Here is a 14,751-nt window from a genome sequence, read left to right as displayed (position 1 = left end):
AAAGATTTACCTTCAAATAAAGACTCCGAACCCATATGTAAGAATGTATGATTTTCATTGTAGTAAAGGGAATATGCAAACCTTACTAATAAGAATGCTACAGATATTAAAAGATAGAAGTACTATTATAATTTTAATGTTTTCATGGGCATATGATTTTATATTCATGTTTGACATTTTATATTTCAGTTCAAACTAAAGTGGATAAGAAACAAAACCAAAATAAAACAAAACCTCTTATGTCCAAGTGCTCTGCATCTCTGGAAAATACGTCCCTTGTTATTTTTTCCCAGAGTTATTATTATACTGACGATTTGCTTTTTTAATACAAGGTGAGAGGTATATTCATCCCATAACATTCCACCCAGTTCCTTTTTATTCTCTTGCAATTTCCAAACACTGAGATCCATATCTTCAATTCAGTGGAGATATCACATGCTGATGTGTATATTATGGATGTAAGCAATATCCTATGTCATGAATAAGATGAGAAGTACAGATTCATTTTCACAAGGAAAGATTCAAATGGCTGATCACCCATCTGAATCAGAAATCATTGTTTCTTGTGATATTTATGGCAACCCAGCATTTCATTTAATTACATAAGGTACTGTATAGCACTAATTTACTTAGTAGGCATTAATCATCATAATGTCCACCTGTGACACACAATAAAATTCCAAACCAAAACAATAATAACTACCATCAAAACAAAACAAAACATCACATACACCTTCTCCAGCACCAAAAATTCACCATTAACTATTGTCCTTGATGCTCAAGGTTTGATGCTTATTTCAAAACAATTTTAACAAACCACAGCTTTCCTTACAAATATGTACAGAGTAGACAACCAGAGACACATTCAAAATGTCACCATACCCCTCTCCCCTCACTACCTGTCTATCTTCCTCACTTAGTTTCGATGTAAAACCTAGACTAACAGTTAAGAAAATCAATAAAGCTGCTGAGGAAACTGGGGCTTGAAGAATTTTCCACAAAACCAATTATTTCCCAAATAAACTTTATTTTGAAAAGAATACCACAACACAGTTGTATAAATTTAAATATGACACATTTTAGCAAATTATATACAAGTGAAGTCACAGTTTATGTCTGATTATTCCTCTGAATGAAAAGGTGCAAAGATACAGCTAAACTAAAAAGGCAGATAACTTTAAAACAACTATAACCTATTTATATGTTGTCATTTTCATACTGTGTCTAAATATTTAGATGGGAACTGATGCCAATTCACACAAGATAAAGAAATATGCTACCCGAATAACCAAAATTCTTTTCACTTTTTTTGCTCTACCATAGATAGCAAGAGTAATGTTTATATGAAGTATCACCATATGACAAGCTTTCCCCTCCGTAGCACAGAGTACAACTTTCTGTATTGTGGTTTGTAACTCTTCCAGGTTGAGGAAAACAGCAGTGACAACTTAAAAGTTTTCTAGATATAGCTGATGTCATCTGAAAAAAGTGTTATTTATGTTCTTCTCAAGAAGTTTGTTTTAATGACAAAAATGTCAATATATAATTGGTGAAAGTAGTCTGTATAGGATGTAATAATTTTTCATAAGTCTTAAAAAAAAAAAAAACACCTAGAGGTAAACAGGAATGAAAGGACTAAGACACACCCCTGGGCTCTCTTACCGCACAGGGTTTTTGAGGCAATTCAGTGCTCAGCCCAAGATTATTCAATGAAACCAGAGCCATTTCTGGATCATGGGGAGAATTCAGAAACACCAGAAACAGCCAGTAAACCATCTCAAAGGATAAGGACCCAGAGACAAAAGAGTTGACTGCTAGGAGAGCAAATTGCAGAGAGAATTAGGTCCAATGAATTCAAAGAAAAATTTCACTTTTTCAATGGTAAAAGGCAGTAGAAAGATATTGAACTTGGGGACTGAAATATGGTTCTACAGGTTCACTGTTGACCTTGGGCACAACCATCAATCTCTTTGAATGACAATTTCCTCAACTTTTAAATAGGTACATTAAGATCTACTCTCCTTTTTCATAGGCTTCAGAGCATTGAGAATCCAACAATGAGGCACTTGAGATCACTTTGTAAGCTTATAAAAGACTATTCTTAGCAAACAGATATTTGGGCGCATTGTAAAAGTAGTAAGGAAAAATTCCAATTTAAAATAAAATTATAAAATCATCAACTCTTTGAGCCAGGATAGACCTCTATTCAACAGTAGCTGCTGTGGGTCTGCCTCATTTTTTTATGAGGCAGAAATGGGAAAATTTTGACTGGCTTACTAAATTTCTCTTATGAAACAATGTAATTGTTGTATAATATACTAGTTACAAACTTTATTAATTAAAGAACCAGGAAGGGTAATCTGCCAGCCTTAAAAAACACCAACTCCACACAACTCTCTACCTCCTCTACAATATTTTGACACGTATTATCATTAAGACATACACACATAAATAATCTGTCCTAATAACCATGATAGGTTATTAGTCCCTAGGAACCCAACCTTATGTAGATTAAATCCTAGGCAGAATATTGCAATGTATACATATTTATAAATTATTACCTTTGTTACTCACTTCAGCATTGTCCATCTCAGTAAGGCAGTAGTTCTTAACGAGTTCAACAACCATTTTCCTCTCTTCCTCAAGCAGAGACTCAGAGGCAGTTACAGACAGCACTGTTTCATTATAACATGAAAATAGTAAGCCTTGGGCTATTGCAAAAGGCTTTTCAAATATCAGTATCTAACTCAGAGAAAACAGAGGGAAGAAGAAATAGAGGGGGCTGATTTGTGCTATAATCTAGTCTTATGTTGGGCATGCTCCCAGTTGCAGTATTTTAAAATTACAAGTAAGCAAGTAAAACATAAGGCTTCATATGTGAAAGTGGAAAATGGTCCAGAAGTCTTATATTCAAAGACAAGTCATTTTTTTTCTTCCCAATAACTCACCAGAAAGAAATGGGTACTGAGAAACCCTAAGGAGTTCTTCAAATAATATTTGGAAAATTATATAAAAATAAAAAACAAAGCCTGAACAGAACATTGTTAACAAATAAGACTTTCTTTAAAAATGGTTGTCCTCTCTTTTAAGGATGGATGCTATATAAAATGGGCAGACATGTCTCTATAACTCATCATGTTTATATGTAAATTCTCTGGCAGATATAAATCCATCCTTGTCTTCATCTTCTTTATCAAAAATATCCTCCACCAAAACATCATGATGACTTTCATTTACCACCGCACCATGCTTTTCAAACTCCTTCTTTAAATACACTTTAACCTACAAAATAATGGATCACATTAGTAATTCTAATTCATAAGATGCTCACATCGAGCCAATCAATATCACAGACCGGATGAGTAGGGCATGTAATTATATATAACAACTACTAAACAACTACCTTATGATATATTTCTAATGATAGTAAAAGAATTGTAGGGAATTTTTCCTCTCAAAAGCTATAGCTATACTGCTACAGTAGAGACATAGGATATTTCTGAGACAAAGATAAGGCTTATATCATGTGAAAAATGCACATTAAGCATATTATGTGCTCTTAATCTGAGTCTAAATAAAGCCAAGCATTTGAAAGACCGCTATTTTTCTATCGACTGAATTATCCGGATCTTGTTTTCTAACATGACCACATGACCCTCCAATCTTAGAAATTAAAGCAAAATCCAGCTTGATGAGTACTTAAGACTAAAAACTTCCATTTTTAACACAGATATTTAAAGATATAAGCAAAAGACTGCTCCCAGTTACCCACTAGAGTCACCACAATAACAATTCAACCTGTATTTTCATTTTTAATCACATCCCTAATATTCCTTCTGTTAGATCAGCAATTTCAAATCCTCTATCCGCCCCCTACCACAAACATGCAAACATATGGTGTATATTTATTTTTAAGATTAAGGGGATTTAATGCTGTTGTTTAACAAAAAAAGAGGGAAGGGGTGGTAATGAAACTATGGATTAAATGTAGAATATATCCCAAGTGTATACTGTGTGAAAAAAATAAGCTGCTAAACAGTATGTACATAGTATGCTACTTTTTATGTAAGAAAAAGGGAAATCAGAGTATATATTTCATATTTGCTTGTATTTGCATAAACACTGAAACAAATGAAACTGGTACAAAGCAGGGAGGGTCATGTGGTAGAAGAGGACGTGGGTGGGAGAGTGACTTCTTAATAAATATCTTTTTATATTGAATTGATTTTTTGAATCATGTGAATGTGTTGTATGTCAAGATTTTTTTTTAAATGAAAGTGAATTCAAATTTATCTTGGATAGAAAAACGTCTATGACATAACACTACGAGGTGTTACAAATTTGTAGCTGTGACTCATGACCCTGTGGTTTATAACAACATAGCTTATTCACTCATTTCCTGGCCTTAATCATTAGAGTGAAATTGATCAAAACATAAGAAATAACTTGATTTCTGAACCAGCCAAGCCAAAATGGAGAGTATAGGTAGACAAAAAACCAAGGGATAGTTATCTACCTCCACTTCTTTCCCCACAGCAGCCAGACTGAGACAGCTATGTGTAGCAATGGCTGCAAAAGCCTAAATAAATTACAGGGAGAAGAACTCTGAGGGGGCTAGAAAAGGTCTCCAGCTGTGGAAAATCCAGACTGGAATCTCCTTTCTCCAGGTGTTAACCTGAGCAGAACCGGGCACCTGATTTGCTTGCTGCTGCTAATTGCTAGGAAATCACTAGGAAACTCATGTAACAGCCAGTCTAAAGTTTTAAACAGAAACTGTCCAAATGAGCTATTTTTCAGGATCTCTATGTTTCTTATGCAGTAACTCCAAAATGGGAATTGTTTTAGCAAAACAGATCATTAAAAACTCAAGGTGAGGCCAAGAAACAGTGAACCCTAATCATTAATGAGAAAAAAACCAAAAGAATGAATGGTGTTTTTTAAGTCTCAATATATTTCTCTCCAAAACAATGATTTCCTATGAAAAAAGTCAATTTTCAGAGCATCAGTATTTACGAAAACTTATAAATAATATTTTACATAAATGTACATTTTATTTTAAAATATATTCCTTAAAAAGTGAGCTAAACAAAAGGAAAGAAGAGGGAGGAAGGATGAGAGAAAGAGAAGGGAGGAAAAAAGGAAGAAAGGAGAAAAGGAAAGAGAGGGAAAGAGAGAAGAACAGAAGAAAGAAAAAGGAAAGGTCACCTCATCTTTAGAGAGTTTCCAGTCATCATTAAGATCCATTTCTTGGAATGATTCATGGGATCTCGGTCCATTTCGAATCTCCAGGAGATCAATGTTGAATATCAGCGTACTCTCTGGGGGAATTTTCCCTGACATGAGGAGAGAGGGGGTTAAGTTGTATTAAAAAGATCCCAAAGTTTTGATGATAGAAAACTTGTGGTACTGGACAAAGTATTATTTTAACCCAGTTAAAAGAAGAGCCTTTCTAAGATTGTCCCATATGATAGAAATGACTTATAGTTTACTCAAACAAATAAAATAAAGAAGGAATAATCCAAACTAGTAGATCAAAAGCAGTCTGTTTTTGACTTTGCAATTTAAAATTATTTTACACACACACATACATATCCACACAGATACGCCTAATGATCTGCGTATTAAATTTCAAGTATAATTAAGATATTGCATATTATATGTCAGGAATGACTTAATGGGCTCTAGAAAATTCAGAGTTAATTATAGTACAAGTGATTGACTAACTGAGTCCGAAAGACCTGGCCTGGAAATACATACAAGACCACCATTTCCATCACTGGGAGGCAGTATATAATTGAGTGAGCTCTGGTGTCACACTGTCAGATTGAGGCTTACATCTGCCCCTTTAAGGCTCAGGTTTCTTATTTGTAAAATGCAAATTCAACACACATTGAGGAAATTCCATGGTGGAAGGGAGAAATTAAGAACAAATTTCTGAGAAGGGAGATAAAAAATCTTTAAAAGTGAAAAAAGCTTTGTTAAAACTCCAGGGACCTAAAACAAAAATAAACCAAAACCAAAAACTTCTGGGAAATATGGACAATTTTTTTTTTTTCAATTTGTTTCCTTACAACTGTATTTAGCCTACAGGTCTGGGTAAACACAAATATTTCTTCCCCACCCCTTCATCCCATGTATTTCCATGAAAGAACATTTGTAAGCACCAGAAGAACAAAACTTACACTGTGTGCCGAAGCTTACCATTCCAGATCTAGACAGAGAAGGGCATGCATTAGAGGTCATCGATAAAACTGGTGTCTTTCCAAAAGGAGGCATGCAAACATGGTACTAAAAAAACTACAAAATTAGTGTTTAAATGCGTATTAGCAGAATTAGTCTCATGGCATTCTGTTTGAAGGGAATGAGTCAAATTCAGATCTCTACTTGTTATAAAGTAAAATCAAGTTGAATATAGCATGGAGAAAGAGAAATGGACTCATACTATATCCATAAATATTAAAAGTGAGACAATAAAGATACAAGAAAGTGAAAGAGTATGTTTAAACATCAGAGGAACATTTTCTAGATAACTTGATTTTCTCCTCTAGAAGGATCATTATTAAAATAAGAATGGAATTTGGTTAGTAACTCCTATTCAGTGCATAATATTTACATAGCAAGATGCATTTTAGCACATGCAATGCTTAACCTGTGGCACTTATTTTCTCCTCTGGTAACTGGGGCTAGGAATCCCAATTCCCACCTTGTAAATGGTTACACTTAGACCTAAGGATGCTGTGAAGTCTCTATTTCTACTACATCAGTGGTTCTCTGTCCAGTTCTGATGATTTCTTAAAATTTTTTCCTCTTCATTATGTAGTATGTGCCCACTGTAGAGGATGTGGAAGAGAGAACGAGAAACAACTTCCTGTACCACTATCCATTGTTAATATTCTTATTTATTTCCTTGTGATTCACTTTGTATGTGAGGATAAAAAAGTCCTGGAGATGGTGGTGATGCTTGCACAACAATTTAAATATACTTAATGCCACTGAACTGTACACTTAAAAATGGTTAAAATGGTAAACACTGTTTTGTATATAATACCACCATAAAAAAAATCCCACAATATTGGTGAGCAATACTAATAATAGAGATGAGATTATAGAATATTTTTTCATTGTTAGCTCATTTGACTTTTTACATATTATGGCTTTAATTGGCCATTTCAAATGATAATCAAGACATAGTTACATTTTCTAAAGGTATACAAGTATTTACTTATAGGAAAAAAAATACATAGCAGTTACACTAACTTCTGTCCATAATCCAGAGAAGAACTCTAGTGCTATAGTAAAAATGTCAAATTGTTGTTACCTTTTCCTTCTTTTCCATATCCCAGGGCAGGAGGAATGATAAGCTTTCTCTTCTCTCCTACACACATTCCCTTCAAGCCCTGGTCCCAACCTTTGAGAGCCTCTAGGATGCCCAGGGTAAACCAAATAGGCTGACCATTGTTATGTTTGTGACTACAATAAAAACAAAACACATTAGAACTCTTCAGTAACTTTATTTTTTTTTATTGCTGTGGTGTAATTTTTCCACCCATGAGTGATTAATTTTATTAGTTTGGAAATTAATGAAAAACAGCACACATGCATACACAGGTCAACTTTATAGTAATTCAACTCACTGCCCGTCTTTCTTGATGCAAATTTCACATAGCTGACCCAGGTAGAGACAGCAGAGAGAATAATAAAATCAGCTGTCTGAACATTTACTGTATACCAGATATTCTTTTAAATGCTTTGCTTCTTTTAAGTCTAACACTGATCATATGAAGTAAGTGCCATTATTACCCCATTGTAAAGATGACGAAAGTGAGGTTAAATGTGCCAGGATTTGACTTGGCTCCAAATTCAAAGTCTTAATCACAAAGTGATGCTGTCCCAGGAAGGCCACTAGGGTACAGAAGAGGGACAAAATAATGGAAAATGGATGCATTTAGGAGGGAGGATGAGAGGCTAAGGAGAATTTACTGCCAACACTCATGGGTCCATACCCATATGGACAATGGGAGAGTCAAGAACGTGGTGTCTTATGTCCTGCCTACAACCTTCCCTGATGTACAGCCTGCTGATGGCTCTGATAGGTGGAATAGGCTACTTTTCAACCCCAAATCCCCACTCAGATCCTGGTCCAGTTCTCTCCCAGGGAAGCCTGGAGGAGTGGCCCCTCAAGGACTAGAGAAGAAGGGAATGGTCAGGATATCCTGGCTCATGAGCTGAAGAGAGGCCAACCTGGGAAAACAAGCCTGCCGAGTTCCTGGAGGGGCTTCAGGGCTGAGCAGTGTCTGAGCCCCCATTAGCGCCCTCTTAATGTACTAAGGATCCTATTCAAGGATATCTTATACGTGAGAACTAGCAGTCACTCTACCAGGCTTCACAGGTACTATGGTTACTAAATCTAGGTAAAGGCTGTTAATTCTTTTCCTTAATTTCCACCCCCCATGATCAAAGTAGCAAAATGGCAACTGGAGAAAACAGGGGAAGGCTAGAAAAAAAATAAAGAAGAAATAATCTACCACCTCACCCTGCCTACAGTTTGGGCACATTTCTTGTCATGGCTAAAGGGTTTAGGCTATTTACCACATAGGATATGGTTCTCAAAACAATGAACATGCTTTATAAACTGATCATACTTCTTTACAATACTCAGAGTTAGCAGGTCCTGGCCATTTACATGGAGGCTGCAAGACAAGATTCCCCTCTTCAGGTACTAAACCACTAGTAGCAAAGTGCTAAATCATGTCCCATGGTTACCACCGAAGTCCACATAGGCTTTTGGTTCTGAGACATGAAAGAGATCAGGCTGGGTCTAAAAGAGATCAAACTAAAAATAAAAATGTAATTGAAAATTTCAAATGCAAATCATAGTACTGTTTAATGTCCACAGTGGCATGGACCTTGTTGATAAAAAGATAGAAAAAGATAGGGCTATTAAGAATTCTATGGCAAGCCATCATCTTGGAACTTTTTGCAAGGGCTAGCCGAGTTCAGAGAAGAGTGTCATTGACTTCAGAACCTCATGACAGACCAGATCTGAATGCCTAGTAGAGGCAGTCTGTCAGAAAACGAGGTCTAGGATGGGCCATGAAGCTTTGCTGCTTCAAGGATGTCCTCCATTCCTCATTCTCCACTGGGGAACCTCCACCCATCTTTCAAGGCCCACCTCAATTATGATCTCTGGGAAGGCGTTCTCTTTCCCCATCTCTCAGAGCCTGATTAATTCCAGAGTCCATTATGCTTTGTGAGCACTTTGAACATTTTGTACTCTGCATCCTGAGTTATTTGTCTTCCTCCCTGCTGTAGACAGTGTCCTGCTGGAGCACATGAACCCTCTCTTAGTTACCTTTGCATCCCCAGGGCCACTTAGTAAGGATTTGATAGATAGATGAATGAATGGATGTGGATGGAAAGAAGCCAGATTTTTTTAAATCTCGCTAGAATCAAGCACAGGGCCTAACATAAAGAAATGTTCAACAGATACTTTTGGAATGGAATCAGAGAACCAATGCCTAACTGGAAACCGTTACACTTGGAAAACATTTCCATGTTGCAGTTTCCTTCTTTATATAACAGAAATAATGATAGTGTAACCACCTGAAAATCCTTCACTGTAGGTATTGGATTAATCTTCCATGACCACACCCATACCCATCAATGTAGTCTTTGAGTTTCCAGAAAGAAACAAATAATGAAACAAATCATGGTCCTGTGCCTTGATCAAAATGTCATCTGTCAGAACAAAAGTTAAGTTAGATCAAAGGAATAGCATTAACATATCCGACAACAAGCAAAGAAGTGCTTGTATGTCCTGTTCATGAAGTTGCTATGAAAAGTTTAAGTAAATGTCACCAAGTAAAAATGGAATCGAGTTATTTTCTCTCAGGAACAAAGTTTGAGAAGTGAGAATTCCGTTAAGCCTCTTCTACTTATTGCCTAACTATACACCTAGATATTTCACAGTAGTTCAAAGATTTTAGTTCTAATTTTTACAAAAATAAAAAAATACTGCTTTATCCTGACTACATGTTTCCATTAAGACCTTCAAAGGCCTTGTTGTATAAGATTGGCTTTAAGTAATTTCCTTTCCCCAAAGAAAGAAATTAGATATTTCAGTTTTTTAAAGGAGAGGTAACACCTGGTACATTCTGCTATTCTCGCCCAAGAGCTGGCCTAGGTGTGTGCATTCTTTACTATTTCACCTGCAGGGTATAATTACTTACGTGGAGTGAAATAAGGAGCCGTCCTTTTCTAAGTAGCCTTCATAATGGACCAACATCAAGTCCCCTCCTTTGGTCTTGCGATGGCAGATGAACGGTTTCTGGAGGACTTCAATCTTCACTTCTGGTTCAGGAATCAGAGCCCCACTCAAAGAAGTGACTAACAGCGTCAGGATTGCGTTCCAAAAGAAAAACCTCATGTTGCCAGAGCAGGGAAGAAGTTCCTACAAAAACAGAGAAAGAGCTCCGGACCTCATAGAGTTAAGAATGTAGTTGAAGACTTAAGGACAACAGCCTCTGGCAACTTCATGACTCCCAACTTCCTAGCAGACGTGGCACAGTCACTACCAACAACTGTCCCACGCACTATGAACTCACCTCTAAAGAGTTAAACCCAAACCCGGGCCTGAGTGGCTCTTACAGCTAGGCCGCCTGAAAAGGACGGGTTCCTATTGGCTTGTGGTGCTGTCTCTCAGGCGCCTCTTCAGCCAATGACGCTGCAACAATGTTAATTTATCTCCGGCCCAGAGGGGCGTTACCCCAGAGGCAAACCACCTGGAGTGGTTCTGGAGCCCGGTGGTTCACAGAATTCCACAATCTCGGACTTTGGGAGAAGGTGGGGCGCGGAGCTAACCGGAAACTTCTCCGACAGGTTCGCAGCTGTAAAGAATCCTGCCTGGGTGAGAGGTCGTGGGGCCAGGTAAAACAGCAGAGGTTTCAAGAAAGACTCGTTTATTCTCACCGTGGGTGAGAGGCCCTCCCAATAGTAATTGCTTATTAGCAGTTAGCTTACGGTATGAACGGTAAAGACTTTAACAGCTCTTTGGGTTTCACAAAGTGCTTTCCAGTGTGTGAACCTCACTACACTGCCGGTAAGGTAGGTTCTTTTATCCCATTTAAAAGATAAGTATATTTAGGCTAGGAGACGTTAAGTGTCCTGTTTAAGGTTGTTCCGGCCCCCAAAGCATTTGATCTCTGCCTTCAAAACAGGTCTTCTGATGCATTCTACAACACCGCATAATATTATGGCTGCTAATAATTTATCGCTTAGATGACCATACTTTCGGGGGTCAATAATAGCCTCTGTCAAGGATAACGACTTGCAGAACTCCGTTTTAAAGAAGAAATAGTAATCATAGTTATGAGTTACACAGGCTCATCTTAGTTTAAGATTTTTAGGTTTAACATTTTTTCGCCTAATTTCAAAAGCAATACATGTTCATCGTTGATTTGGAAGAACCTGGAAAGCAGTAGAGTTTCCAGTTAAAATACAAGAGCCGAATTAAATTTGAATTTCGGATAAGCAACGAATTAATTGTTCTTGTATTTTTATTTGCTATATCTGGCAACCTTACACCAAAGAAAGAAAAAAGATCGCCTATAACGCCACCATTCACACATAATCGTCTTAACATTTTGGTGCACGCTTTTGTGACATGCACAAATAATCAGGATCCTATTGTATACTGTGTTTCGTAACCTGCTTTTACCACTTAATCTATAGTTAACGTCTTCCCTAGTCAAATATCCTTCGCACAGTACTTTCTAACACTTTAATATGCATAGAATCCCTTGGGGGATCTTGTTAAAATGCAGATTTCGATTCTGGAGTTTCTGGGCTCGGGGCGAGATTTTGCAATTCCGACAAGCTCCCAGGTGGTGTCAACACAATACGCTTCCTGCACCGAGGCCTTTGAGTTTAGACGTCTGTTTAAGCGGGCCCCACACTGTATTCTATCGAGAAATTCCCATCATCCCCGTACGCCCTATTGCTGGTACGTCAATAGCCTTGTAGTGTGTGGGATCAATTAGCCTTGAAATAAGAATTGGACCCTTAAGACTAGAATCCATGGGGCACCCCAAGGCGCTAGGGTAAATCCCAAATATCGGGAGGAGATTACCCATTTACGGCTCCATTAAGTCACGACTGTGTTCCACTGTTGTCCCAGAGGCCTCCCTCCTCCCTTCCCACCCTTTGCCTAGATCCAAGCCTGCCTCCCGGGGCTAATTTTCTCAGCAGGCCTCTCCCGCTACGTCAGTCCCGCGGCCGCCGCCGCCGCCGCCGCCGCGGTCGCAGCTAAACTCCGGAGTGGATTTTGGGAACGTGCGCGCAAGCGGTGCACTGGGCATGCGCGATGGGGCCCCGGGCCCGGTGATTCCAGGACTCAGGTAACGCGTGGTGGCGCCGCCAGCGACCAGCTGCCTCACTCGCAGCACTTCAGTGGCTTCAGCAGCCCCGCGGACCCACCCAGTGCCTCGGCCTCCTTGAGGACAGCGTGCTGGCCCCACCGAGCGGGGCCACCGGCCGGCTGCGTCCTCACGTGCGGAGGCCGCCGCAGTGACCCCGCCCCCGGGCCGAGGATGTGAGGCCCGCGGCGCGTCCCCGCACCCGGCCCGGGCGCCGGGAGTGGCCGGCTCGGTAGCGCTGGGCGATGGCCCTGCTGCCGGTGCTCCTCGTCTCCTGGGGCCTGGGGCAGTGAGGAGGCCGGCGGGCGAGGGGAAGCGGCCCCGGCGCGGCGGGGGCAAGGGTACCGCAGGCGCCATGGAGGGGGTGCTGTACAAGTGGACCAACTATCTGAGTGGTGAGTGAGGGGCGCACCAGCGTTCCAGTCCTTTGTCTGAGCGGCGGGAGGGCGGCGTCGGGACGCGCCTCCTGAGGGTCGGGGTCAGGGTCCCTCCTGAGACCAGAGGCCTGCGCGGACCTGGAATATTTCCCCACTGCAGTACTGTGTCTCCCGTGCTGTACAGACGCAGCCCCCTGCTGGTGCTGGGTGGGGGCGGTAGCTGCCCTTTCACCTCGAGGGATGCTATGAAATCCTGAGGTTTAGGGTGAGTTGAAAGGTACGATGCCCTCGGTGTCAGCGGGAGGGAGGCGCTGGTTCCTGCAGTGGGGGCCTTTGGGAATCTCTCGAATTCTGGCAAAAGAGCGTGTCTCGGAAGGTTTCAAATGAATGCCAGCAATGACCTGGAATTCCTGAGGTGAAAGGTCCATTTTCAGACAAATGCTCCGGTGCAAACACTTTCCCTTTGTCACCGGCAGAATCATTTGTGTGCAGACCAAGGTTATCAGAGTTCCGTCTCAGCAGTTTCAAAGCTCTAAAGTATTTAGTATTTCACAAGGTTTTTGGTTTTCTCACTGAGCGTTTCTTTTTGTTTTACAGACTCAGAAATTACTGTAAAATGCACGCAAGTATTCGCAACTCTTTTCTTGCTCTGCTGGGCAGAATGGCTTTAAATAGTACCCCGCCCCCTTTCCAATTTGTGGAAGTAGTTTTTTCATATCTTGAGAAGGTCATAACTATTCAGCTGTGAATATGATTCAGAACGAAAATTTTCATAAATGAGTATATAAATAAAAGCCTTCTGTGTGCTGGAAACTGTGCTAGGCACTTTTTTGGAATGAAACTTTTTATTATGGGAAATGTGGTAGGCACTTACAATTTTAATAGCAATGTACTTGAAATATTCCCAGTATCTCTTAGAGTGGCGGAGATATATTTTCCCACCCTAGAGACCCTAGATTGTAGTGTGATTCTCTGGGGTGTTTTAAGGACGTTTGTATCTGGGAGGATCAGTTGGCTTTGATGAAGTTACGCTGCACAGCTAAAAGTGCACCTGTTGGGTGTACCCAGAATCTCTTCCCTATGCATAGTGGGTTAGAAGTGAGTTCTGTTTCTTTTTCTTGTGATCCTTAGTAGAAACTGAGTGAGGAGAGGTGTTTTAGAAGACCTGGCCTTTGCTTTGAGGACCTTCATTTTGATGTCAAGAGGTTGTATTAGATGTGGATAACTCATGGCTGGACTTCCGTGAACGTCAGAGGCTAACACTCTGCTGACCTAAAGGGAGGGTGCTTGATCAGTTTGCTTTTGAGATATCTCTAAGTTCTGGGGTGTATGACCTTGTGCCCTTGAGTGAAATTTGGTCGTTGGTCTTGGTCTTTCATCCCTTTCCATTAAACAGGCTTTTTAACTTTTTTTCTCCATCCTCAACATTCTTCCTTCTTTTTCTACATCTCTCTCCCTCTCTGTCGTTGTTCGTTTGCCTCTACTTTTTTTCCCTCTTCTCCTCCTCCCTTATGTATAAAGTTCAGTCTCTTGGTACTGTACCTACTTCTCCGTCTTGAAATACCTTTTTTCCCCCCTGACTTTTTAATGTATCCTTCAATAAAGCAAAATTTCTCTAGAAGGATCCTTTGGAGTCTTTGTCATGTGATGCCTGTACCATCTGTTCTATTGGAAAAGAGTCTACTTTTTTCTGCCCCAGGTAGGAGAGTTTAATTCTGTGAGTGGTGCCAGGATGGAAGCCCTAAAGAAAAGGGGTACTGGAGCCATTGCCAGAGATGACTGCCCTTACATCATGCTGATTGTTCCCTTGGCCCATGAGCCGCCTCCTAATGGGAACACTGTACGTAGAAGCCCATCATACCACTGGATATACTTAGAATTATGGTTCAGCACATTCTGCTTCTTTATTTTATTTTATTTTTAAAAATATTAGAATTTATTTTATTATTATTATTTTTTTT

At 39.7% G+C, this 14,751-nt stretch overlaps 2 protein-coding genes across 4 annotated transcripts in view; one reads left to right on the top strand and one right to left on the bottom strand.

Moving 5' to 3' along the window:
• Positions 1-219: 219 nt before the first annotated feature.
• Positions 220-10,667, bottom strand: FKBP14 (FKBP prolyl isomerase 14). The gene is made up of 4 exons (XM_010988034.3): positions 10,230-10,667; positions 7,319-7,470; positions 5,206-5,333; positions 220-3,282 (listed from the first exon to the last, which is right to left on the bottom strand). Exons 1-4 carry the CDS (start codon positions 10,424-10,426, stop codon positions 3,124-3,126), a joined length of 636 nt encoding a protein of 211 aa, XP_010986336.1. The 5' UTR covers positions 10,427-10,667; the 3' UTR covers positions 220-3,123.
• A 123-nt stretch (positions 10,668-10,790) lies between these two features.
• PLEKHA8 (pleckstrin homology domain containing A8) overlaps positions 10,791-14,751 on the top strand; it is a 57,115-nt gene continuing 53,154 nt past the window's right edge. Inside the window, exon 1 of one of the 3 annotated variants that reach the window (XM_031455120.2) lies at positions 10,791-10,926. Coding sequence is in view for 2 of the 3 variants with exons in the window: in XM_010988035.3 (XP_010986337.1) it covers positions 12,769-12,808 (40 nt within the window). In the remaining variant the exon portion in view is untranslated. Of the gene's footprint in view, positions 10,927-12,544; positions 12,809-14,751 lie in introns of those variants that run through there. The other 2 variants (XM_010988035.3, XM_031455122.2) reach the window with 2 other exon arrangements.

This window comes from Camelus dromedarius, chromosome 7, assembly GCF_036321535.1.
Source record: "Camelus dromedarius isolate mCamDro1 chromosome 7, mCamDro1.pat, whole genome shotgun sequence".
Classification (NCBI taxonomy): domain Eukaryota; kingdom Metazoa; phylum Chordata; class Mammalia; order Artiodactyla; family Camelidae; genus Camelus; species Camelus dromedarius.
This window is presented reverse-complemented; position numbering and strand designations above follow the sequence as displayed.